The 26,459-nt window shown below is 48.2% G+C and overlaps 5 protein-coding genes across 5 annotated transcripts; all 5 read right to left on the bottom strand.

The window, feature by feature from the left end:
* Positions 1–670: 670 nt before the first annotated feature.
* BJ212DRAFT_1448752 (uncharacterized protein) lies at positions 671–9,414 on the bottom strand (the record flags this gene model as incomplete). The annotated part of the gene is made up of 36 exons (XM_041338587.1): positions 671–742; positions 796–961; positions 1,014–1,103; positions 1,154–1,501; positions 1,631–1,805; positions 1,855–1,856; positions 1,927–1,975; positions 2,022–2,362; positions 2,473–2,581; positions 2,635–2,644; positions 2,707–2,824; positions 2,883–3,011; positions 3,103–3,119; positions 3,184–3,243; positions 3,293–3,371; positions 3,430–3,453; positions 3,503–3,984; positions 4,073–4,146; positions 4,196–4,220; positions 4,279–4,411; positions 4,460–4,552; positions 4,601–4,638; positions 4,695–4,829; positions 4,880–4,953; positions 5,011–5,179; positions 5,243–6,104; positions 6,155–6,360; positions 6,399–6,609; positions 6,667–6,822; positions 6,986–7,675; positions 8,009–8,263; positions 8,363–8,466; positions 8,557–8,758; positions 8,811–9,005; positions 9,060–9,252; positions 9,300–9,414. 36 exons carry the CDS (start codon positions 9,412–9,414, stop codon positions 671–673), a joined length of 6,201 nt encoding a protein of 2,066 aa, XP_041189420.1.
* Positions 9,415–16,236: 6,822 nt separating this feature from the next.
* Positions 16,237–17,604, bottom strand: BJ212DRAFT_1279296 (uncharacterized protein; the record flags this gene model as incomplete). Its single annotated transcript, XM_041331483.1, has 7 exons — positions 16,237–16,482; positions 16,538–16,722; positions 16,773–16,904; positions 16,957–17,032; positions 17,144–17,352; positions 17,377–17,475; positions 17,535–17,604. 7 exons carry the CDS (start codon positions 17,602–17,604, stop codon positions 16,237–16,239), a joined length of 1,017 nt encoding a protein of 338 aa, XP_041189419.1.
* A 1,249-nt stretch (positions 17,605–18,853) lies between these two features.
* On the bottom strand, positions 18,854–19,834 carry BJ212DRAFT_598762 (HIT-like domain-containing protein). Its single transcript, XM_041343623.1, has 5 exons — positions 19,543–19,834; positions 19,355–19,489; positions 19,239–19,300; positions 18,966–19,179; positions 18,854–18,913 (listed from the first exon to the last, which is right to left on the bottom strand). Exons 1-4 carry the CDS (start codon positions 19,694–19,696, stop codon positions 18,994–18,996), a joined length of 537 nt encoding a protein of 178 aa, XP_041189418.1. The 5' UTR covers positions 19,697–19,834; the 3' UTR covers positions 18,854–18,913; positions 18,966–18,993.
* A 138-nt stretch (positions 19,835–19,972) lies between these two features.
* On the bottom strand, positions 19,973–22,745 carry BJ212DRAFT_1484400 (Ndufs1, NADH-ubiquinone oxidoreductase 75kD subunit (775); the record flags this gene model as incomplete). Its single annotated transcript, XM_041340788.1, has 12 exons — positions 19,973–20,063; positions 20,120–20,359; positions 20,413–20,720; positions 20,771–21,405; positions 21,471–21,997; positions 22,054–22,116; positions 22,170–22,217; positions 22,272–22,295; positions 22,354–22,371; positions 22,431–22,479; positions 22,535–22,621; positions 22,670–22,745. The coding sequence occupies 12 exons, from the start codon at positions 22,743–22,745 to the stop codon at positions 19,973–19,975; spliced, it is 2,166 nt and encodes a 721-aa protein (XP_041189417.1).
* Positions 22,746–23,113: 368 nt separating this feature from the next.
* BJ212DRAFT_1448748 (uncharacterized protein) lies at positions 23,114–24,688 on the bottom strand (the record flags this gene model as incomplete). Its single annotated transcript, XM_041338586.1, has 3 exons — positions 23,114–23,560; positions 23,611–24,315; positions 24,374–24,688. 3 exons carry the CDS (start codon positions 24,686–24,688, stop codon positions 23,114–23,116), a joined length of 1,467 nt encoding a protein of 488 aa, XP_041189416.1.
* Between the last annotated feature and the right edge of the window lie 1,771 nt (positions 24,689–26,459).

The raw sequence follows: 26,459 nt of genomic DNA, 5'->3' as shown, positions 1-26,459 counted from the left end.
CGGGTTTTGTCTGTGCTTGCTGGCTGTTTATATGAACCCCCCCCCCCCCCCCCATCCGCATCTCCAATCCTGCATATCCCTATTCTATTCAGTAACACCTTGCAGTTTTGTTTTATTTGTTCTTGTCGAAATTGGCTGCGAGACGATACTCATTCACACATGTCATACTCCGCCTCCTTTCATCCAACCAATACTTCCTTTCAGGACCAAACAAACACATCCACCTCATCCCCGCTCTCGTTATACAGTGATCCCGACCTCTCCATCAGTCCTAGGGAGATACTAAGCGCCATGGATCAGCTCAGGAATGAGACAAGACTCCACACGTCGTACATAAGGATATGGACATTAGACTCTACGACCACGATTTCTTCTATTTCGTCTGGTTCTGGGACGTGGGAGTTCCATGGTCGCTGGATTCGAGAGTGGTACTGTTGCTAATAGAAGACAATCGTCGAGCAGTTACAGGAAGCGAGGTGATGGAGGTTATATGCACTGAGTGATGTCTTAAGCCCCAATGCAGTATGTTGCACCCTACTGTTAGGTCCTTACTTGCTAATATGCTCTCAGACCATATGTAGCCCCCAGCTGACGCATTCAAACCGGTACTATACTATTGTACGCTAAATAAATAATGTCGTTTTCTCTAAATATTCGACGCATCCTTCGATCAATGTATGAGAGACCCTCTCGGCTTCCTAAGTGATTCTGCAATTCCTAAGAACGTTTCGGCAAGTTGTACCTAAGGACAGTGTTGAACACGATTGGTACATGTTCTTGCAGGAGCACTCTTACCGTATCTAAGGCCTGCGTATATGAAGACGCGACTGTTGCTGCTGGTGGGACCAATGGATCTCTTGGGGCATTGTTTTGAATGTCAAGCGCGATTTGAGACATTCTTCGCAGGTATGTAGAAGATGTATCTGAACCAAATGACACTGCATGGAAAGACAGTGGTTTGCTAAATTGTGTGTCAGAGGTTGCTGATCCGACATGAAAACCCGGTCACAGACCCAAGACGAACCGCGGAGCGGCACAAATCTTGAACAGGCTGATCTGCGATATAGCACTCGCCATCCGACAAAAATATGATTACGGGGCTCCTGAAAACAATGTTACAGGTCTCAAACACGTTCGTGGAGAGATCGAGCACCTTTCTGTACTCCAATGTTGTTCCATGACTGATCGAGTTTGTTGAATCGCAACAGTGAAGCTGGTGCCTCCATAAGCTGAATGAGGCAACATAGCATCTAGCAGCTGGTCAGGTGAACTAGAAAAGTCGTTGACGATGGCGTTTGTTGTGGACATGTCGAAAAGAATAACACTGTAAGAGTCGCGCCGGGCTCCCTGCTGAGCACTAATTGCTGCAGCACGGGCAGACCAGAAATAATATAGTGAAGACAGCACGGCACCAAACCGGTTGTCAGAGCGTCGCGTAATTCTGTCCGAGGCAGGAGTGTTCGGAAGAGGACGTCTGTCACGAAAGCTCATTGAAGAGGATCTGTTCATCATCATCAATAATCGCAGCGACACAAGACTTGCCTAATACCTATCAGCCACAAAGATTCTGAAGTGTAGTAATGGTACAATTATTAATGTCATTGCGACAGAACCCAAGATGACCACTCACACATGGAATGCTTGCTGGATGATCACGGGATTCCTGCATGAAAAGAGATGTCCGTCTTCGGAAATGTATCCTAAACCGATCTGGGTATTATTAGGATCTACTGGCGGGTGAAACAAAGGTAAAGTGCAATAGGATGGCTGAGCAGCATTTCCGGCAGCAGCGGTGTGCTCAGGTCCTGGAAACACGGTAAATCACCAATGGAACAAGCATGGGATACATCGTACCGCTACACATTGAGTCACTAACAAGAGCGTAGATTCAATGATATTATCACACTTCGAACATCCGAAACGCACCACTTGGCGAAATTTGCTTGCTCCTCTCGAGAATAAGGATCCTTAAAGCCTGCGGACGATGTGAGCCCAGTCATATGGACAACCGTCTCGCTCACCAGCCCGCCGCCAGAAGAGATTGTGCGTCACATAATCCTTGGCACGTTCTGGGTTGGGTACCAGTCTCTTAGAAATATGCTGAACCTCGCTATTCCCTCTGCAAGCAGAGGCATCCGTGGCACGACAGTAGTCGATGTGTATATGGCGTCCCACTGCTTGACAGACAAGGTTGCACATCATCGGCGTCCCCTCATCATTCGAAGAGAAGCGACGTCCTTCGACCTCGAGACCCGTATCATCGGGGCCATCTACTGCCCATCGAGACGAAGACATGGATCCGTGTCTAGTTTCATGCTCTTGTTGCGGGTGGCCTGGTGCAACGGTTTGTGAAGAGTGACATCTAACATATCACGACACCTACCAAGTGGCAATGTGCAATAGTAGCCACAATGCTCACACCTTGAAAATATGAGCAATGTTCGCAAAAATGAAAAGAAAAAAAATCCAAACCTCTCTCTGCAAAAATGCACCACATTTTTGTCCAAACTATGATTGTGTGAACCTTTGTGGGCCACCGCTCCTGGCGGTATTATCTTCACACATCTCAGTCGTTTAGCCACTGTTGGGGGCGAATCAGCGGCAATGTAAAAGACAACCGACCCGCATACGTACCTTGGGAGTACTGCGAATCAAAGACGTCCATTAGCTCGAAAAATGCCACCCGCAACAAAAACAGCACAGAACCTTTGTGTACTGGAACGTCTCGTGTCTTCCGGTGAACGTTGCCTCTATCGATTGAGGCGTAGTCTCAATTTCACAGATGCCATCAACAGTGCATGCCTTGGAACACAAATGTTCCTCTCTATATTGATATTAAATTTTTATCATCAAAATACACGACATAGATGATATCAACGAACCCGCAGAGATGAACAGCGCCGTCCTGCAAGCCGTGAAGATGGTCTGTGTTCGTACAGAGTCTTTTGCAAAGTTGGCAAGGGAAAGAACAAAGTCGGGCATCACACTGGTGTTGATCATGGTCCACATCACTGCAGAACATGAGATCCCGAACGAAGCGCCAAGCATTGATTGCATATACTTACCTTGCAATGCCACAAGTATCACGGCAAGGAATGGAACCATTGGCCAACGTTAGCCTTGACAGATCGCAGGGCTACACGTATTTAAGCGCGGAAAAGTTGATCAAAGGGTTAGATATACCTGACCACAGGCATGTACAGTGGCAGCACATAAATGATCGCCCTCGGTGTGGCCGATCACCTACACAGCTGGTTCAGTGGCCTTCTGACCACGGTGGAGAATCTCTCACCTTCGTACACTCATCCAGACATCCCTGTCTCCCGAATAGGCCGCAAATTTGACCACAAAGATGCGCATTAACAACACATCTAGAAGCAATAAAAGTCATGTGAGCTCGTGGACGGATATCATCAGGACTGGCTTAACATATGATTGCCTGAATGTCCCGCTCTGAAAATATCAGTCATTTACTGAGCGAGTACTAAGATAATCGACTTACGACATCGAGCAAGCCTTGGTCTCTCCAGACGAAACACAGAAATCGCAAGGATGTATACAAGCATGGGAAGTTTGGCAAGTATGCTGTCCGTCGTGCAGTCGGCTCTGAATACAGAGCAGCTCGCAGCTTGCACACTTCAGCTTGCATAATTGACAGTTGCTCCTCAAGTCCACTGTTGCGCTGTCGAAGGCTCTCATAAGCTCGTCAATGCTAGCTTGCCCGCTTTGGAAGCGAGCGACGTTCGACAATATCCACTCGCCAACATGAGCGATGCGCAGACCGACCAGGTTATTGATGTGAGTGGTCAAATTTTCAATCCAAATATCTTCCGAAACATAATGGCGAGAATTGTAGTCTCCCCATGCATGACACAGGACTTGTAGTGTGGCCTCGCGGGAGGACGATTGTTGAACCCCCCCAGTAACCAACGAAAATTCAGAGGAAGTATCGGGCATGTCAATGGGAACGTCGTTATCCAAGTTCTTCATAGACGTAATTCAAAATGCGATTAAAGCAAAAAATAAACGACAGAAGTATCTCATACCTTCAAAGGTTCCGGTCAGGATTAACCTCTTGCAATCCAAATGCCAGAGCATTGGGCAATACGGCTAGAAGTAGCTGTGCTCGATGCGAGGCCATCGATTCTGGGATGCAGTATTCGTGAACTGTAGAATTGATTTTCAGATTACGCACGTGAGAGGGCTCCCCAGTCATTTGCCTGGGGTAGTTCGAATCAATAGTTCTATAAAAATGTACACAAAGCAAATTAAGCATACCTTCAGTTTTGCCATCAACGTCTTCATCGTATGAAGGAACTCTCCAGCTGTATTGTGCGTCAGTTTTTGTTTGTCTAACCGACGCTTGAGGGTTGGGAACAGCTTGTAGAACTCCCGTGACTCGATCACCGGCCTACAAAAACGATGAACGGTATGTGGACATGTGAGACACTCTACAGACCAAGGAACTATGTTCAACTGTCCAGCGTGGAGGCGAGAGATGAAGTTGGCTTCTTGTTCGTCTCGGACTATCCTCTGAAACTTAAGAGCAAATCTAAGTGACAACTTGAGTATGCATTCTGATACATGGTCAGCAACATACTCTTTGGTGATTTCTGCTTTGTCCGAATCCACGACATCCTGAAAAGAAGTAGGTTCAGGAACATGAAAAGTAACCATGAGAAGGGGAAAATCACCTTGATGATGATAACCAATGCTGATTGAAATAGACTCGGATTGGCTGCTGGATCTAGGACGGTCGAACTCGACTGAAATGATTGGAATAAACCTGTAATATCGCGGTTCAAGGCGAAGTTGTTCCTGAATAATACCTATAGAACGAGGTAAAGCTCCCATCTACAACATGAAAGTGTTGGCAAACCAAGTTAGAAATTGCAGTATTGAACAGTACGAGCAAGGTATCTTCTTGAGCGGAACGCTCGATACTATGAACACCTTTCAAGAATGAGCATATCAGCACGCGTTGCGCAAAGGATGCCTGATTCGACGTGCCTTCAAAGTCCAAAGCGACTACAAGGGCATCTTTCGTTGGAGTCACCGACATCCACACTCCTTCCGTGGTGCGCATCGCCGATCCAGCGAAAGATGTGTCCACGAGATGATTCAAGGAAAAGCTTTTCCCTACTGATTGTTCACCCATAGACGACACAACTTTGACAGGCTTGAAGGCACCAAGTAAAGTCAGTACCTTTGAAAATTGTCGAGTATTCAGGCCGGTCCATACCTTTTTGGCCATGTATGACTGAAATAGAGATTCATACCAACCAAAAGACACGTAGTCAACAATGCGGTTGACATCCGCGCCGAGAAGGGACTTCTCCAGTTCGGTAGAATATACGCCGTTTTTGAGTGGAATAAAACGGTTTTCCTTGGTTACAGCAATCTGGATAGGAATGAGGCAGAGGAACTCCGCCAGCCACTCCCCAGCACGAAATTTTGATACACTCCACTCCGCACCTGACAGGAAACTATCGGAAAAAGCGGAGAATGTAGTTGCGGAGACCATCAGTGACTTGAGAATGCCTCCGGTTGGCTTCTTTGACGTTCTTTCGAAGTGTGAAATAAGATCATGAAAGTGCGGCGCAAATAGATGATGGTCCTGATCCGCAATGAACACCAATGTTCGCTGACATCTGCTACTGGACGATGTTATCGTTTCCCGCTGAACGGCGGAAAGAACTGGGAAGCGAGTCCACACTTCGGCGTGACAGTCGATGAGACAGTTATTGGCGGTGCCACTGACATTCTCGGACATTGTATGCCCTCCTCGGGCACCCTTTTCTTTAAAGGTGAACTCTGTCACTTTCCGGGTGATGTCCAGAGCGATAGATCGACATGATTGAGTGTCGACGTCGAGTGTGACTAAGTGCACGATATTCCGGCTAGTCAACGAAGTCAGAAGCAGTGGCTGGTCTGTTTGAAGATCAGGAATCTCGAGAGGGATGCCATCCGTTGAGCCGAACGTGCTCCAGTGGTAGGCGGTTAGTTTCAAGTTAGACCCATGGGCGTGAGCTGTGATCAAGCAAGAACCATCTGGAGTGGAGTAAACTGCTACTGGAATTTGGATGAGATCGAGCGTCGCAGGCCTGCGGTATATAAATTAGATGACTTTAACATTTGTAGGCACGAGTCTGACCTGAACTGCATTGTCGTCAGAGAGTAGACTCTTGCCTGTGCGAATGTATCAACGAGCAGCAATTCTTCACAGCCGCAGATATAACACGCATGGCTAATGGAAGTCCCTTCGGTGTACCATTGAGTCAAGTTGATCGCACTGCCGCTGGCCTGGAAACCTCGAGTGTCATCGTAAACGAAGATATGTAATAAAAGCTGATTGCATTCCTGTCAGACTCTTCCAGTAGAATCCTAGTGGAACGGACCTTCTCTGTGGCAATAACGCTGAGTATATGCCTTGACTCGTCGAAAGCAAGAACAAATTCGCCGATTTTATCGCGGTTCAGCCGTTTCCCGCGACTGCCGCGAGCCAAGGCGCCATCAATAGCAGTGAGGTGTTCCAGGTACACCGTCAAATTTCCAAACCGGTCAGTCGTCGCAAGGAAGATCTTTTCGCCTGGAAGAAGTTGCGCTCTCCTGGGAAGGAGTCCTTCGTCAGTAATACCTATGTATCAATCCACGAAGAACACATACACCACTGAATCATTAATGGGTAACTTGAACGAGTATGAGTTCCTAAACTTGGGCGAAGGAGTCGAACTAGGATCGAACTGCAAGGAATGTAGATCTTGCGCAGTCAACTGCATGAGGTGGACCGTGAATTTCAGCTTTGGCTGCTTGAAAGATCGCCTTGAACCAGTTATTTGCACGAAAGACGCTAATAGGGACTGTTTGTTTCATTGGCATTTGAAATCAAAAGAAATACCTTGTCCATCCTCGACTGCGTCAATGAGAAAGGTGTGCCTGCTGACTTATGAATATGTTGAAATATAAATACCACAAATTCTCTTACGAATTACGACTTGCCTGTGAACAGGCATTGATTTCAATGATGAACCTCTTTCGTGATTCGGCCAGTTGTTGTTCTTCACTGCTGACCGCTTCCCGACGAGCCCGGGCCAGGCATGTATCGATTTGTATGCGAAGCCCATAATGAGTTAGAGTTGTCGTCTGCTTCGTCAGAAGTGATTGGAAGTGCGTGAATGCAACAGCCCTGGTCTCTGCGACGATTTTTTTCATGACAGGGAACTTCTCGACGTCATCCAACTGAACGAGGAACTGAGCATCACTGAGCGTAGACGCAGAAGCTTCTGCATCTTTGAGCATCTGATCTACGACGGACTGGGAGCGTGGTCCAGATGAGATGAAGGAATTGAAGCCACTCAAAGCTTTGTTAAGTAACCCCTTCTGCTGCCCATGCGGGGTAGAACCTTGTGCTAAAACTCTGAGGTACTCCTTGACACGTTTCATGTCCTCGTGAAGAATTGCATTCAGAAAGTCTTCATCTTTCGTCTGGACGTCGGGAAGTTGTCGAAGTAGGCTTTGAGCGATACAGACACGCTCCTTGCAGGTCTTGAAATCACGACTGTCAATGACCTCAATGCGCAACTTTTGCACCGTGCGACGAATTGATTCCCCTATTTCTGGGTATAGCTCAATGATAGTTTGAAGTTGATCTGGATAGCCCGTTACTACGACGCAACTTCACTGCATAGATAAATACCTTGAATCTCAGAGCTATCCTGCTCGTTTTCCATGGAATGAGATGGAGAATCATCGGTGAGTTTACTTAGTGAATCGAATCAGAAATGGAGAAGATTATTCCAGGTATTACTCACTAAGGGGCGATAACGGGTTCAACCGGTCCTGGACAGACTGTTAATCAACTTGTCAAACAATTGATTGCACAGACGATATACCTTGAGCTATCGGGTTAGCCTGCTTGCTTTTAGTTGGGTCAGGGAAGGAATCGTGTGTGAACATGCTGAAGGGATCAAGTTATAAACACGAGCCAGAAATATGAAGGAATACTCACGGAAATTCCCCAATGATTGCATCAACCAATGCCTTGTGAATAGTGCGAACGAGAAGGGGCGATTCCTTCTCCAATGTCATCTTGATTCTGGCCTCTGTTGATGCTTTGATGTCCCTGGCATTCGATGAAATACTGGTAGACTCCTGCTGCCATTGTCTGTACAGTTGCGGAAAGCGATTCCCAAGGCCTGCGCCTAGCAAAAGGCGAATTGCGTTGGTATCCAGATTCTCGTTCACATGTAAATTGTCTTGTTTCCTGAGAACGTATCAATTTAGATTCGGAAAACTGATTACGAAGAGCAACACCCACAACCAAATACCTAAGCGGAAGCGATTGATGGACTGGCATTTTGACGCAACGGTGATCTCCCTGGCCGGTACATTGCTGACTGTCATGAACCCTTGAGTAGTCTCGCCATGCAATAACCAAGGCCTATGTAGTCTGATGTTCACTGTTGCCTCCGAATCGGGTTGAGACATGGCTATGTAATCGGACGTAGCCTACACGCGACTGTCAGCACTGCACCAGTCATGATGGATGGGGCAAACCTGAAATCCAGGACGTGGTTTTACGGTTTCTTCCTGCTCATTGGATTTCTTAACTTCAAACGTAAACATCCTGTCAGATTCATCTTGTTCGTCTTCCATTTCCGTTAAGGTGTCTTCATCTTCCCGTTCACTCCATACAATAGAGCGAGAATGTTCAGGGGAGACGAGCGCTGTGAGTTGATCACAAATTTTCGTGAGGTACCTGCAGCCCTTGTCAAGATTAATTACCGGAAACCAGGGAGGACTGGACGAACCGCATGAAGGTGACACGGTTTCGTTTCATGGAGGAAGGAGCTGCATCATCCCAAGTACCATCCTCAGGCCAGTAAACAATGAATAGTTGTTCATCGGAGGTAGCTTCACAATTTGTTCGGACAATGTAAAGTCCAGAACGAAGGCTTGGTGTTGAAACACTGGTCTCGCTGTGGTCTGCGACAAGCTGCGCTGCTCTATAGGAGAAAGTTCATTAAGACGTCAATCTGCAGCTCAAACTTGTATCTTACACGTGGTCATCAACAACACCAAGAGACAGCAGAAATCGCACTATTTCCTCTTTGCTCCCATATATGCCAACGGGCTTCACGATCAAGGCATCCAGCGCGCTGAAGTTGACTTTCGTCATGGACACATATGCACCGGGACAAATAGTATTGGTGAATGCCCGGAGTGAATCCTGCGCAATGATAGTTTTGTCCACTAGAAGCAATCAACGAAGGAAGGCTCGATAAAGACAATGGAGTCACCTAGCCCACCGCTCCCTTGTTCACTGATTAAGTCCAGGACCCGATACATCCCTTTGATCGACTGGACTAGGTCACCAGCATTATTATGCGGAGGGGGATCTTCTACGTCCGACATCTGAAGAAGAATAAAAAATCAGCCCAGATCCATTATGACATCAGCAAGAAAAGTGGACTTGCGTGATCGTCGTCGGATTTTACGGAGTGATAAATATCATCATCCGAGTGCTGATGTCTAAGGGTAGTGGATACCTGATCTGCGTTATCAACGTTTGAAGGAAATCTTTGTGATGTAAAGTGCTCATCATCATGATCGTCCATCTCAAGCTCGTCGATCATGATTGATGGGGTGGATATACCGGAATATGAGCCCCGCGCAAAATCACTTTTATCATCAATATCGAACGGTTGATCTGCACAAGTCATGATTAGCTTTCCAACTGGCAGTAGATAGTACAGCTCCCTCACCGACACCTTTCCTCTTGTTTGCCTTGCGGAATCGCTGTGTATTTTGAGTAGCCACATCGTTAGCGTCAGCTGGGAACAACTTTGGTGGTGCATACGACCCGCCCATGATGGTGGATGACAATAAAGAAAAAGTAATCCAATATGGCCCTCTTTAAAGGATACGGTGAGTGCCTCCAAGCAGGCTGCACTACTATATACTTGGGGGCGCAGATCCTCCTCCAGTTGAACATGAGGTTTAGGATCAGCTTGGGATTCGCTCCAGCCGCAAACGGTTCATCAGTATATAGGCTGTTCTGATGAACAGGTCGTACGGATCTTTGAATATGCCGCCTCGTTTCAGCATCGTGTAGCACTATCTGCTGTATGCAGGTAGACTACCTCTCCCACCTCTCCAAAATTTCCTCAAAGCGGAAAAGCGATAAGGATAGGGCCCAGGGCAGGATGCCAACAGTCTCCTGTAGTCAGACCTTGCAAAAGGATTCGAAATACAGTTCAAGTACGAGCGATAACGCTCTCGCACCCTCGCAACGACACAAGCTGCTCCTGCAATATCTTGCCAGTGGGTGGGTACCAGGTCACAGTGCACCTGAACGATTAGGCTGACATTATGATTGCTGCGGAAAAAAGGAAGTCGACGAGCAGAAGTACAATCAAGTTAGGAAGGAACTTTAACACCACCCCAGCCTATCACTGTCGCCTTTCATGTAATTTCAATTCCCGGGCTCGTGCATCAAGTACTAGCTTCAAACTTGGAACTTTGTCTCCTGCAGAACAGGGCGCGACGGGTGAAATATGAATCAGTATAAAAGACTGGTGCATTGTATTGGAAATAAGAAGGGTGTGCAATACCGTGAGACACAAATTAGAACTTCGTCTTGGACATGCAGGCCGCTGACAAAGCTTGTGAGCTGCAAATTCATCACGACTCCAACGCCGAACTCTGCTTGCTTGTGAGTGTCAGACCTTGATCAGTCTGCGATCTACAAAGTGTTTCCCAGAAATCCGTAGCGTCCACTGAATGCTCAGCGCTTGAAGTTGCCTCGAGGCTTGCGGTCAAGGGTATTGCTCTGAGGCCACTGATGTACACGATGTGGGACCCATGGCCACCCTTCCTTGGACTATTTCAAATCACACCCACGTTTCGCTCAAACTGATACATGATGACAACCAACTAGGGGGAACATGGTTCCTAGAAAGTTCGTCCGTCCGTACGTGCACTCCAATCCCCCCAATATTGTGTTACTTCGGCTCGACACACTCTTGGAACGTCCCCACGTCTCCACAGGACCCATCGGTGCAATTATAGACAGCTCAGGCGACGCAAGTACAGATACCCCAGGGAGCCAGGGCATGCACGATACTCCACCGAGTTTTGCGCGTCCAGATCAATGTAAATGCCTGGTTGTGGTGTGATACTTGTGGCATCGTGAATGAGCCCTTTGAAAGGTCGGGGGCTCTTGCCGGTGTAAGATTGGTTTGGCTTGGGGTGTGGTGTGAGGGGGCGAGGAGGACGGTGGTGGGGACTACGTCCTGGCTGGGGTCCATGTTGGTGTTGTTCATACTAGTTAACAGAAATAAAGGGGAGACTGATCTCGTTCTCTTCTTCCTTCATCTTGCTGGTCTTCGTCGTCATTTTCTCTAGGCATAGTTGAACTCGAGCAGAAAGGCCATAACAACGCGTGCGCGGTACAGTATCGGGAGATTTGAGCCATATGCTCGGTTGAGGGATCTGCTGCTTGGCGGTGTCTGACTCTGCGCCGCCTTAGCGTATACTGTATGTATTATCTTCAAGACTCCGGCAGCCAAAGTATAGTGGATTTGAGGCCATACTACAATGCAGCTGGCCGCGAATGATACTGATCCTCTTCAAGATAAAACTGTCGGCAAGGCGTATCCTGGTGCTTTGGTGTGTCAGCTTCCAGTAGAATAAGGGAATCGGGAAGTCTCATCGATGGTCCAGGACTCCATGCTAGGGGACGTAGACAATCCGAATAGCTTGTCAATCAACAATATGTGTTTTCGAGTGGCATATTATGTGTAAGTCAGCCCTTTTGTTAAACTGCCTTGTCACAGGTTCCCAGTCTTGCCGAGGTGGAGGTTATTGCGGCAGGGATATACACCGACCGAGTTCCGCCCTATGAAAATGAGTTTTATCCACCCATTCATTCAGGGACTTGCTTGACGATGTGATCTGAGTCATCAAACCAATGCTCTATATGATAATTGCTAACGACAATGGTTGGTAAGTAGACACAGCTGTGATTTTACCCAGTGACGATGCGAGTGCCGTCCGGCGAGAACGAGACCGAGCTAACTGAATCAGTGTGCCCCCGCAAGGGCTCACCAGTCGACTCCCCTGTCCCTGCATCCCACAGCCGAACAGTGTAATCCGAAGAACCAGCGACAATGTGAGTGCCGTCCTGCGGGAACGAGACCGACAAAACTAAAGAAGTGTGCCCCCTGAGCACGGTCTGAACAGCCGGCCAGTTTATATCACGTCCAGATACCACACGAAGAGTATTCGGAAACCGTGCAGAAAACTTTCTCGATAGCGGACAATTGGCAGGCAAGAATGAAAGTGCTGATATATACAGATGTGATGTGCTGTGTAAGATCATGCCGCCGAAGACTTGAATGAACCTCTGTACGTCCATTGCAGTCGACGAGACATCTTTGAATTCGGAATGGCCCTGTGGTTGCGCATGAGCGCTTTATCTGACTAGTAGCAATGTGCTTACCTTCAGCCACTGAGCAATGGACGGAAGGGCACCAACTGCAGCCGCTGAGCGCATTGATCAGGGCAAGTGACTCCAGCCAGAAAAACATCCGCTCGTGGTCGAATAACAGTCTCACTTCTTTTGCGAGTTCCTTGTCGAAGACTGTGGTTCGTACGTGCAACGTCCAAAATCGAGATGAATATGACAGATGTGGGGAGATGCATTTTTGAATTAGTTCCTGTAGACCTGGATCTTTGCTATTAGGTAGATACGACGACTTTAAAGCACAGATATTGAAACGAAGACCGTGTTCCATCACTCGAAGTGACGCGAATGCAGGGCCGCGTTGCGCCTTTGACAGGTCGATGAAAATTTTTTACTGGATACTTTGTCCAGTCAAGAAATCATGGAAGGATGTTTGAAGGGGTCGGATTGGAGAATCTGGGTTGGTGGTGCCGCTGAGGAGGGAGCCCATGTTTTTTACCACAAGCTCCACGTCGAAATTGTCTTCTCGCATTGGAAAATGGCGCCTCATGGCGTTCAGGGAAGTTAAAGGAAGGGGCTCAGCTGTGCCTAGTATTTGTCCCATCACTGAGCGAAATCTCGCTAGCTTCGTCAAACGCTGATTCGGCGTATACAGAGATGTATCCCCGTGCATGATATCTGTTAAAATGAGGGCATACATGTCATGCAACAGCGGGTTTCTCTCAGCAGGATCGCGTGACACCAGTCTCGTAGCAATCCTTTGGAGATAGTTCCACATGGGACTTTTTGATGTATCCACAAGCGAGACGCCCCCACTCGAAAAGTCCATCAGCTTTCTCAGCGAGGACTGCTAACTCTCTATCCTGAAAATCCAGCCGCTCCAACTCCTTGGATACGTAAGCATGGATGTCGCGCTCTGCGAATGCTGGCGGAATATCATCCATCGACAATTGTCGAATATGCTGAACACCGTGAAATTCATCATTGATATCATCAAGTGGGCGAGAGGTAACGATGAAGCGGAAGTTGCCAAGAAGGTCTGTGATTTTTGGAACGTCAGGATTTGGATGTTTGCCAGCCAGAATACGGAGGAGGTCCATTCGTGTCTTTACTCCGCCACTCTCGTCCAGTGCATTGATCACGATCACGATGGGTCCCACAATTGATCCAGATGACTTTCCCAGTGGCTCGACAAGAAGGTTCTGCCACTGCTGGATGATATCCGCTGTATTCTTGAGCGAATTTGCGGTCTTAACTGCATCTGCTAATGCCTGCCTCATCTCCGGATCACGGTCAGCCAGGTCTCGCACAATTGTGGAAAATATCTTTTCATGGCGACCATCTACTCCTCGGTCAAAACAGTAACATGAACCAAGCCCTCCCATATCTTTGAACCACTTAGCAATGGTGTGGGCGATGGCCGATTTGCCCTTGCCTGCAGGGCCAGATAACCACAGTACACGTGGAACGTTGTCCCCAGTGCTGTTGGCCCATTCCGTGATCTGTGAAAGGATTTCTGTGCGCGTCCCTTGAAGGCATTCTTTTCTGGTATCTAGTCCCGCGCGATCTGCATAAGTCATACCGCTGAGGTCCAATGTTTCTTCTGAAAAAGGTATGAATATATGTGAAGTCACAAGGACGTCTGAACTCTTACCCATACGATGGACGTGTATAGCCTATGTTGTTGACGTGTGTGCTTATCTCGTGAGCACCTATGGCTACGTCGCAAGTAACCTGGTCCCGGAAGTTTTGCATGAGCCCGTCGAACACATTATTGTACTTTTTGATCGTATCGTCCGTTTCTGAGAGGACTTCCTTTCCAAGTCTCTTCCCTGCGATGATGGCAGAAGCTCGAGACGGTATAGAGCGCAACAGCTTGTAACACTCACAAAAGTTGCTGATCTCCGAATAATTCGTGATAAATTGAGCACATTCACAAGTCTGCTGAGAAATCTTTCCAAGAATAGCGTGCATCGACAAAATTGGTTAAGCTTCTCGTCTTGTGTTATGAAGTCGTAAATTTCAGATAACTTCTTGAGAAGTTTGAGTACCGCTGCATCGCGATCCGCTTGAGCTAGAATAGTCTGTACAAATGATTGCTGAGCGGTGGGAGATAGGAAGAGAAAAGGGGAAAACACACTTTGGCTGCAAAAGACAACACGCCCAGTGCCATCTTTGCATATGGATGTACCTGTGGAACTATATTAGTTCGGTTCTGAATGGAGAGGAGGGCCTGCATACATCCGCAATCTTTTCGATAACAGTGTCGAATATCCTGAGGGGTTTGATATATGCGTCCTGGAAACTGTCAACAGCATCGAGATCTTCTGGTGTGTCTTGAACAAGAGAAACCACGGGTGTCACAGCTCCGGAAAGTGGATGCATGCGTTTTGCAGCCCGTTGTGCGTCCCGAAGTGCCGATTGGGTAGTATTAGCCTCCACTTCAACACCAGACGGAGCCGCCTGAACCTGCGCGATCACCAGAATTTAGAGAGAGCACAGAGATTGGAGGACAAGTATGTAAACTTACCTCGAGATTCGGGGTCGATGAAGCACATTCGTGATTGACATTCGGCAGAACAGGGTTGCTGTTGCGGGAATCCTTCGAGCGCTTATGGCAATCTTAGTCGTATATCAGGATACTCTTTATAATGCTCGTGGACTCACCGAAATCCTTAACTTGTTCTTGACCTTCTGCAGAAGCCGATCGACTCTCCCACGGGGTCGGTGCTAGACAAAGGATGTGTCAGTGTTTGGAATATTGGAGTGGACTGAGTAATCCTCATCAGTCACACTACCGAGCCTCCAGAAGCTGTTACTTCGCTAGCTGTGAGAGTCGAATCCCTCGGAGTCGATGATTTGCCTTTTCTCATTGTGAACTTAGCAGTTGAAGCGGTAGCAAGGTGCTGATTCGAAGGGCCCTACATCATTTATATAAAATAATAGGTAGTACAGGCCTCGAGGCGTTGCGGCTGTACAGGGTCATATTGGGCAGAGGAGAAGGATAGGCCAATCGTCTAATAATCGACCGTCCACTTGTAGTACTCCAAGGATTCTAGTCAGTACCAAGGTCTAAGATCAAGGTGTTATCTAAGGTTTATGCGTCATGAATATAGCTGCTTTCATCTTTACTCACAAGTGTCACCAGCGAAGTTCCATGCATCGACTAATCTTGACTCATGCACTCCTCTCCTCGTTGCACCCACTGCCGGTCACCCGCAACCTCCAGCATTTCCTCGACGCACTCCCATCAATTGGGCAGATACAAAAGACAGACAACTCCACCATCTTCAGCGATTGAAGGTGCAAAAGTCCAACATCATTGCGTATTAGTGTGTTCCGGGCTCTCCAGATCAGATACCATTAATATTAACGTACTAAAAGCAATTGAAGGTAGACTGGTAAATCTGGGTTTGAATTTGGATAGAGTAGTCATGTGACCTGTAACCAATGAGAAAATGCAAAGCTTTGTCGAGATTTCAAAATTAATGTTTGAATATTGATGCGATGCAAACACTGGTCAGTCTAAGTACAAGTTACTAGTAGTGTTATATCCCGATCGAATCGCGAAAATGATGTCATGTCCGTTCTGTCTTTACTTGTACTTGTACTAGTACTACGAGATTGTATGTACAGGCATAACTCGTGATGCATCAAATCTGATACTACTGAAAATCAAGTAGGTGTCCTCGACTGGCGCGGCCAAGCGCCATTACGATATTAGAGCGTTGAGGCCAAATTTAAGTAGACTACATATTTCGAGGTGCGTTTTACACAGACTCTGCTGGGGATGGCGATAGCTGGTCTTCATTCCCTTTTCCAAACCCTGGGGTACCGTCATCGAATTGGGATATGTGGACCTGCAAAGGCTTTATAGCATTTTGCCGCGAGCTGTCTTGTCCCGCCTCGCTAGTTGTCCTCCTGGGCATATTGTAATTCGAGTAATAGCGTTTTTTTCGAGCAATTGCGATGCGAATAAGCACCATGTAGAAGGCGATCGACACGATTGGCATGACCTAGTTAATTGAAGCTCAGTTTATATTCGACGATAGGTGTTTAGGGCGGAATTACCATGTCTAGCATAACAACCTCCCCATTGTTCGAGAGGACGAAACAAATCAATGCTATAAACAGCACCACAGAGTACAAAACAGCAGTATCCACAAGCACGCGCACAATTGGCATCATAGTGCCTTTAGTAGCGCGAGCTGCAGAGGTATTGCTCTCAATCGACCAGATGCGATACACCAGTAATCCTGGACACATTCAGGACCTCGACATTGCGCTCACGAAGAAAGGTGCTTACCTGAACTTAATAGGTTGGTCGCAATCGTCAAGGAAAAGAACGCCGTGACCCAGTTCGCAAGCACCTGGGCATAGATGTCTCCAGAATCACTCCCGGATTGCGACGCACAGTAGAGCCCGATAACACCAGTCACTTCGAAGCAACGTCAGAATGCACGACTTCCTGAGCCTGATTGTGCCCAAACCTGCGACGCTGCACCACAGTATGCTTGGTAGGATGATAATCCAGACAGATTGCCAAACAGCATAGCAGCGATAAATCTATAATCAGGTAATTTCGGTAAGCCCAGAGGTTCAAACAGCCATCAATTGAAACCGAAAAAAAGAAAGATCCGGAGTGTTTTAAACAGGCAGATAAGAATATGAACCTACCACCACCCCATCAGCGAGTAGAGTTTGTAAGACGTATAACGCATGCTTGAGCACATACGTTTGTTGGGAAACGTCTGCGAGGAATGCCGATGGCCCGCCTGGGTACGTGCTGCGATACCTCACAAATGCGTATTCGACACGAATGATGTCTACGATGATGTGCTTGGTGGATGTAAGTAGATGACAACAAATGCAAGAAGTAAGAAGTGCTAACCGCAGTACTCAGCATGCACAGTAAGATGACCACCACGGCAATGGGCGATTGATGTCTCGTACGCGCTGTTTGTAGGTCAAAGACCAGATCGTACCTATAAACAGAAGGATTGAAAAGCCTGGAGAAGTGACCGTAACTTGGTGAGCACGTCAAGGACAGATTTATTGCAGAACCTACCGTATAAAATGCCTTCCAGCACGGTCGACATTAAAGTACCGGCATCTAGTGGGATGCCACTCGCGGCCATGGAGAAATGAAATGTCCAGTTGTCTATGGACTAGGGGATGTGGGAAGGTGCGAAGGGGGATCTCCGCTACTTTTCACGTATATCATTATATATAGAAACGACGACTTGGGTCGTGTTCTGGCGGGAACCAAATCCATCCACCTCGAGGTCTATCAGTGGGGTTTACACATTCGGATCTCGTGGCGATATCTTACGGTATCACATCGCCGATAAGCTGGCGTATTTAAGGTCACAGCCGCAGGACAAACTTTGGACTCTAGAACTTGTGTATCCAGTCACGATAAGGGTTTGACTGGAACGAACTAGTTTGTTTGAGCCAGCTACCCGTGATAGGCAAACAGCGTACAGCCGAGCGCTGCTAGGCCGACGAAAGCCTCAGTAGTCCCCGCTGCAGTCAGTCGTCTCCGAGGAACCTCTTAGCTGGAACCTAGAAACATACTCAGCAAAATTATATATAATCGATGCACCGTCCAGCGACCACAACATCGCACCGAAGTCCACCCTGCATCATGATCATGATCACTGGCAGAGTTACATCATACTAACGTACTTCCGATTAGTCACGCTGTGCAGATGAGCCCATCAAGCAACTCAATCAACATGTGATGCTGTTCAACGTTGGTCTAACGTTAACTTGATATATGGGCGCTGTAACACGTGTGCACATTCAAATTCGGAGGGCCTTCGAGGAGATGGAAATTGCTCTGGTTGCAACCCGCCAGATACGCCGACGAGGCAATCTATAACTCAGTATGATTCAAAGTACTGTGATATGTACTTGACATAGTAACACTTACTTGATTCCGAAGCGCCAAGGATTTGGTCTTTATTTCCGCAATTTTTTATGTCAGTGTTTTAGCTCGCTTTTTCGGGCTCACAACTAGAACGGTGGCTAGGCTAAAATCAGGGAAGGAGCATAGCGCTGCTGGGTTGACTATGCAACAAAGCGCAACGAAGTGCCACCTGCAAAGCGGAGCAGAGCCGCAGCGCTTATGATTTAGTACGCATCCGATAATTATAATATAAGTCACGTTGTGCAGGACCGAGTTGGTGCGGCTATATATCTTATGACCGACTAAATAAGGGCTGTCCGGTGTTTTGTACTATGGGTGTTGTGACACACTGCACAATTGGAAGGCTTTCGAGACCGGAAGTCGTCTAGATGCGGATCATATTACAACAGATACAGCAAGGTAATCGTGATCAGTGTAATGCATCAAGTATAGCATCAATTGTCAAAGATTGGCGGTACATACAGTTAAGTTGTCATCGTAGGAGTGTTACCTAAATGATAGCAACAGCCTGGAGTCTGGGGGGATGACATCAGCGGTACAACAAGAGTAGGATATGTTTCAGAATACTAGACGAGATGGCCGTTGTCCCGTGCCGTTATAGACTAGCTCGTATCCTCACAGCCAGAACCTTCCCTTCATCTTCATCAAGCTCCTCCCTCGACTCAAATTCTCGCTGGTGCATCTCCCGTCGGCTTAAAGGTATCTCATTCTCCTTCGCTTTCTCTAATGGTTCTACTGCGCTCGAGCCAAATGACGGGGCAGGAATAATATGGTAGTGAACCTAAGCAGCAACGTCATAGAGTGAGCCTCAAAGCTTTGGATGAAGATTCAAACACATACGTGTGGCACTGCTTGTGCATACTCCTGATTGCACACCACATTGAGCGCGGTATTATCCAATGCTTCATGCCAACCCCGTTAACATACCCCACCGAAGATCATAACAGCATCCTCACCTTTCGTCAGTCCATTTGCCACTCTCGTCACAGCCTGCCCCACTGCACTGGCATATTCTGGGGGTAATTCTGACACCCGCGAATAATGGGCTTTGGGTATAACAAGGGTGTGCCCACGTCTCAAAGGCAAGATGTCTGTGCAGGAGGTTAATACAGTTTTCGCTTACTTCTCAGCGCCAAGTACTTGCCTAGAATAGCTATGACCTTGTCGTCCTCATACAGACGCGTCGAGGGCATCTCGTCTGCGATGATACGACAGAATGGGCAGTTACGATCCGCATCGTCCCTCCATTCTGTTGGTATACTGCGGTTGGTATGTGCGCCAATAATGAAGGACGTCATGGGAATGGAGGAAAGGGAAACGGACAGAAGGATACGTCTGACTGCTTTTACCTCATCTTGGCAGCTGTTAGTAACACTCCAACTTGAGGTCGAACGAAAGCGATAAGTATTAGAATACAGTAGATCCGGTCTATCAATATGCCCAAAACAGCCGCAAACGGGATGTCACCTAGCAGGAGCCAGACTAGACGGGCTGACCACCGTCTAGCACTTAGACTAGGAGCATTGCGCGTCTAAGAAATTGCCACGACTACTCCTACTACTAGTATACATCTATCACGCATAAGCTGCTTCTGAGCCCTTTTCACCGAACCCGTAGTCCTCTCCCTTGACAAAAGCGCGCGTACATTGTGCCATAGTGACGGAGCTACCAGTGGCGCGTGAGCCTGAGTGTAGAAATAAATAAAAAAAAGGGATACTAACGCGCGTGAGATGGGGTCGGTTTGGTAGAAGTTGGAGATGGGCTTGAGGAAGGGCTTGCCAGAGACCTTTGCCGATACCGTATTGGCTGCTATTGTCTGAAGACCTGCCACAGCGACTTCGGGAGATGTTCGTTCTACAACATCGTAGCGGACAAGAGTGGGCGAGATATCCCACATGCGGTCACGCAAACTCAGGACATCATCGTAGGGCAGTGGTGAACCGAGAACTTCTGAAAGTGCACTAGAATATAGGAAGTAAGCATAAATAACAGTCAAACAAAAATAGCAGTGTACCGGATGATCTTCCAATCCTCGCGGGAAGCGCCCGGTGGGGGAACAGCGGCACGACCTACTTGAGACCGACCCTCCGTATTTACCCATGTCATAGCTTTTTCAGTGTATGCTGCGGCAGGCAAGCAAACATCAGCAAGCGAGGCGCCAAGATCTCCGTGGTGGCCTTGGTAAACGACGAAAGCATTTGCAGGTATAGACTTGGGGTCGACTTCATCTGCATTAAGCAAGTAGATAAATTTGGGTTGGGTACTGGCGGCCTTCTTCGAGGGGACAAACCCAATTTCGTATGCCGCAGGTCTAGAGGCAATCTAAAAGGCAATTCATCCGACTGAATCAGAAGTTAAAAGCCAAGGCTTACCCTATGTAGGACAGAGAAGCCATTCCACTCAGGGGTAATGAGCGAATCTTTGTTCTTCTCGACAAACTTGGCCAGCGCGTTGTAAGCAGCAGCACCGTCAGGTTGCTCCGCAAGAGCGCTCCCAACGATGATCAAGGGCCGCTTGGCTGCCTTGAATTTGGCTGCGAATGCTCCCTTGCCAGCAATGAAGTCAGCAAGAGCCTTGGAGTCTGCTCCGAGGTAGTCGTAACCGTACGCCGTATCGGTACGCTCGCCGATGAGGCCGACCTCGAGACTTGTGTGCAGCCAGCTCTTGCGAATGCGAGAGTTAAGGACAGCAGCCTCGTGGCGTGGGTTAGTACCAACAAGTAGGATGGCGTCGGCTTCCTCAACACCAGGGATGGTAGAGTTGAAGAGATAATTGGAGCGAACATCAACACCATGTAGGGGCGGTGCGCTGCCGTTGATCTGGTCGAGTGCAAGATTGTCTGATCCTAGGCGGTTGATCAAGTCTTTGAGTGCAACAAGAGACTCGGTGTCAGCAAGGTGTCCAGCGACGGCTTGAATCTCATTGCCAGTAGCCCCCGAGGAGGCAATACCATCTGCAATTGTTTGCAGAGCTTCCTCCCACGAAGCTGCAACAAACGGTCGCCTTGCTTAATAAGAGGTGTAGTTAAGCGCTGGAACTTCAAGCCGTCGTATGCATAACGCGTCTTATCACTGATCCACTCCTCGTTGACTTCGTCGTTGGTCCGAGGCTGGATACGCATCACCTGGACACCACGAGAGTCGACGCGAATATTCGAACCAACGGCATCCATAACATCGATGGACTCAGTATTTTTTAGTTCCCATGGTCTGGCGTGGAGGGCGTATGGTTTGCTTGTTAAAGCACCGACGGGACAAAGATCGATGATGTTGCCAGAAAGTTCGGAGTCCATGGTCTTCTCAACATACATGCCAATTTGAAGGTCATTACCACGACCCGTTGTACCAAGCTCCTCGACACCAGCAACCTCGTTGGCAAACCGGACACACCGAGTACATTGAATGCAACGGTTCATGGAAGTCTTAACAAGAGGTCCAAGGTCCTTGTTCTCTACTGCACGTTTGCCCGTGATTTCGTGGAAACGCGTGCGATCAGAGCCGTATCGCATGGACTGGTCCTGAAGGTCACATTCGCCACCCTGGTCACAAATAGGGCAGTCGAGTGGGTGGTTGGCTAGAAGGAATTCCATGACACCCTCGCTGCGCACCTTGTGAGCAGATGCGATAAAATGCAGACGTCCTCAATATTATCTTACCGAGCTTCATGAACCAGTGGGGTATTTGTGAACACCTTGGAACCAGGCATAGCCGGCATAGCACTGAATACAAATAATAAGTACGTGAGGTTGAAAAAATGAGTATATTGTCATACCATGATGCTACTGGCTTTGGGGAACGCTCGACCTCAACCAGACACATACTAGAGCAAGCGTCAATATACCGCCTCTCTTTCGCCGTCACACTTTTCACTCACCGGCAGTTACCAGCAATTGCGAGTCTAAAGGGCACGTTCAGCCCTTACATTCTGTCAAAAGAGAAAGTGTATCCTGACGAACCTATCATGGTAGCAAAACCTGAAGAGGGAGTTAGTAAGCTACTACCGGAGTAGTACAAATCAATAGAAAAGACGTACCGAGGAATCGTAGCACCAGCAGCCTCGCAAGCTTGAATCAACGCGGACCCTGCGCAATAATAAGCTCTGCAAAACGCGAAACGCGAACAGAAACATAAAGATACGTACCTTGGGGACCGTTACCTCCTTCCCGTCAACAGTGAGAGTGATGTCAGCTTGACGCGCGGACGTGGACGCTATGGACCTGCGGCCTACAAAATATAAATACCTAAGATAACATGAGGGTCAAAGCAGCGCACCTCCATGTGGAGCACCAGAGCAAACGACCTTCCCGAGTCGCCCCGTTGAGGAGGGCCGCGAAACCAAGCGTAACATTAAGATATTATCTGGAGGACCAAGAAATGTGCAAAGAAAACCGAACAAGTGCAGGTCGCTCGCACGGACGAGCGCTACCGGTTAAAAAAACGGAGAATATCGGTGCTCGTCGTGATACACGGCGACCAACGAAATCGCGAGTATTACACGGTTCGGGCGGAGTTCAAATCTGTCATGGTGCCGAACATGTCCCCGGCGGAAACATTTGTATATGTTCATCAGATATCATTACTTGTAAGGCAGTAAATAGTACAAGTACAAATACTAGTAAGTGTCCGGACTGAGTTCCATCGTAGCCGTTCCAGCAGCCAATTATTAAATGATTAGCATGATTAGCAGATTACGTCCTTCATACCCTCCGTCAAGCCTCAAGGAACATAAATAACGAGGAGGACATTAACAATCAACTTCTCCAGTTCTCCATTCGACACAAAGTATACCCTCTCCTTCGCAAGCGGGCCGGGAACCCAATCAGAAAGGATGAAGATCTCCGCTTCAGAAAGAGGGATTGCACCGCTCTCCTCAACCCTCATCCTCAGATTGTGAGCTTCGATTTTCATTATCTCCACGTCATCTTCTTCTGGACCTCCGTAGTAACTCATCGGACCGCGGATGGATTTTGCTGAACGGGCAGGTGATCCAAAAGCACTGGGGAAGCCCATCGATGACAAGCTTGTTGGCGAATCCAGAACATCGTTTCCGCATTCTACGGTCCGATCGATGGGCCAGACGTATCCCCCTGCTGCCCAATGCAACTCCGGTGCAAGTTTGTACACCTTTAGGGCATGGTATAAAAGAGAATCGCTGCCCTTAAGCTGATCACCTTACGTTAATAAAGGCCTACCCGTAGTCAGCTGAGACTCACATGAGGAACTAATGACTCGGCCAGGCCCTCTGAAGGGTTGACACCGTAATCCTGCGTCAAATAGAATGCTACTTTGCGTCCGCGAGACAGGCTGAGGACCGGGGAAAGAAGATCAAGGAAGTATTCGCTCGGTGTGATCAGGGGATCGACTGCTGCGCCGTATGTCTTCAGATGCACCGCATACGTGAAACTCATCCTGCATCCTTGCTGAATGGTCTCGACTTCGTATTCGCATTCCCCAAGGAATGCAGTCCAGTGGACCTCCGAAGGTTTGCCTCCACCTCCGAAGAACTTTTCTTCTGTCCCTTCTGAATCTCGGACAATCATGTTTCCCCCGCGATGATGGACAGGTAGAGTGACGCATATTGTAGCAACTCTACCATCGTTGCGTAATGTGCGGGGCTGGGGCGCCATACGCGCTCCAGTTGCCATCACCTCCAGCTTATCTCTCAGGGCAGTGAGGTAATGACCCATGGGTAATGCTGGAAACAGTGCATTGCGTACCGCATCGAGGATGGGATGGTTCGCAATTTCCAGAGTGGCGGTCAAGGGAAGATTTGCGGGGTAGAAGAGGGTCTCACGATCAGGGTATACATCAAATCCAGGTGTTGGGTGAGGTTTACATGCTGCGAGTAGCACTTCGAGAGCCGGAGGTGTGTCGTAATCGATGTTGATGGGGAAATCAAGCGAGTGTGTGATGCCACTCTGTAAATCGGACCCAGATTCAGATAACGACTATCAATCAGTGCCACGAACAGCTCACCTTCGAGCGGAAGAATAGCACCAAAGATGCCGGGTCCATTGGGATGTGACCGGTGACAGTGAATGGGCGCGCTTTGGCGGTGAGCAAACGTGACACGCTCGCACGAAGAGCACTTTCAGCGCCATATTCAGACTGACGACGACGAACGCCTGGTCGCTTTGGAGATGATGTATTCATTTTGAGTGGTCGCTCGATTTCGAATTCTGATACGCTTCCGTTCCGCGTGAAATGACGACTGCCATCTGAACGGCTGCTGTCTGAGAGGCGACTCGCAGCGGACGGTGTGGGAGAGCCCAGTGCTGATCGTGGATGCATCGCAATAGTAGAGATGTCGCTAATGGTTAAGGAAAAGAGTGAGGATCTGTGGAACTGGAGGGGACTCTATTTACCAGCCGGAAACTGTGAGTGGCCAAAAAGAGCCACATCTGGCGTGCCGAGATCCAATGGACAACGATGACATCGAGCCAATCACGCGCCCACAACGTGTTTGATCCATCGTAGACAAGATGGGGTTGGAGGTACAGCAAGACATCTTTGGTAAAATTTGGCCAACCCACTAGTATTTCCAAGCCGGAGTTTCGCATTCGAACGGACGTTCCTGACCCCATCTTGGAAGAACGGTCCTGACAATTGAATAAAGTTTAAGAACTTCACATCTGATTTGAAACCGCCTGTATTGCTGAGTACAACGCGGCGTCAGCATGGCAATGTCTGTAGTGAAAGGTAACAACATTTTATACGTACAAGCGTCTTTTGTCTCTGCAAAAGCGACCAGCACAAAGCACTGTTGTATCGGTTGATTAACTCTGAATCCTGTGACCATGATAGAAGTCAATAATCAACTGACACGTGCATGCTTGACATACCATCCTTTGTACGCAGCAGATCAACAGCAATCTTGCAGAAAATACCCACTCCCGGTCATCCGCGATTGTTTGAATCAAAACATTTCATTTCAGCGCTTCTTATGAAGTGCACGTGACTCGGGCGGGGTGCCGAAGCGGAAGCGGTGCTGCCACCCAAGTCCAACCAGTCTTTGGGTTTGTACTTTGTCCAACAAAAAACATATTGCTTCACGCTACCTACGACTAGACACTACTATGTCTGCAGCTATACTTGAGCAATAAGCTCAGTCACCGCCAGCATCTTGAACAAACCTAGTAAGATGTGAACACGAGGCCCATTAGCAACTTGGGTGTCCATAGCGCACCTGTGTACTGCACGTTTGGCACATATCGAAGCGCCAACCGCAGATCATTTCAAGGAAGGTGGGTAGGCAAAGCTATGCAAGGCCGCCTTCCACATATTCGCACACCGCCATCGGATAGTCACGCCCGACTCGGACGCCTCCTGCGGTGGACAGAAGGCAACATGCCAAACCCCGATATGTAATATGGCGGTGAACGCAGCCATACGGAACTGTAACATGCCCAACGCAGACACCAAGGTCCAGTCACCGTTGGGAAGAGAAGACAAATACGGATCGATGATCGAGGGGTCCACCCAGTGTAGCCAGCCTGCACCTGAATCGACTAAGTGAAACAACCAAGGACGGGTTCCTCGTCCTACTCAGCGACAGATTCAAGAATATATGGAGATATATGCCAGAATCAGCAATAAGTGAGCCAGCCGACCGTCTCCAGAATACCTTCGCCCGTCCTCAATGTAACCAACGAGGGCCCGTGACCAATCATCCCATGTACGCTCTCATCGTCAGACACCGAAAACCGATCGTGGACTGATGACTGGATTAGCAGGAGTAGATGGGGAATCACCGAGATCATCATGGGCGATTCAACCGGTGATCCTCAATTTAAAGAATCCTGGTCATCGTACCCACGAATTTTGTCTTGACCCAAATGACTCCGTCTGATCCCTTTCCTCCGCCTTATTGACCATGCTATATTGTTAGTCAGGGTCGCCTTATCTATATATCTCACCCCCCCTTCTTCCTCTGACCAAGTAGCCTGATTTGGATGGAGAAGGTCCACTCTATTTTTGCGCCCAAGACAATGATACGCCCTGAGACTCGCATTTTCTCGGATGACGGCGATACTAGGCATTCGTGGTACATTGATATTGCCGT

The sequence above is a fragment of the Suillus subaureus genome, assembly GCF_016647635.1.
Source record: "Suillus subaureus strain MN1 chromosome Unknown BJ212scaffold_33, whole genome shotgun sequence".
Classification (NCBI taxonomy): Eukaryota; Fungi; Basidiomycota; class Agaricomycetes; order Boletales; family Suillaceae; genus Suillus; species Suillus subaureus.
Note: the sequence above shows the minus strand (reverse complement) of the source record. Positions and strands in the feature narration are given on the sequence as shown.

Excerpts from the sequence above, each read along its gene's own strand:
- BJ212DRAFT_598762 (XM_041343623.1), bottom strand. The coding sequence starts at position 19,696 with ATGACGTCCTTCATTATTGGCGCACATACCAACCGCAGTATACCAACA. Across the intron at positions 19,301-19,354 it reads GGCAAATGGACTGACGAAAG|CATTGGATAATACCGCGCTC; the intron begins GTGAGGATGCTG and ends GTTGGCATGAAG. Across the intron at positions 19,180-19,238 it reads ATGCACAAGCAGTGCCACAC|GTTCACTACCATATTATTCC; the intron begins GTATGTGTTTGA and ends GTTGCTGCTTAG.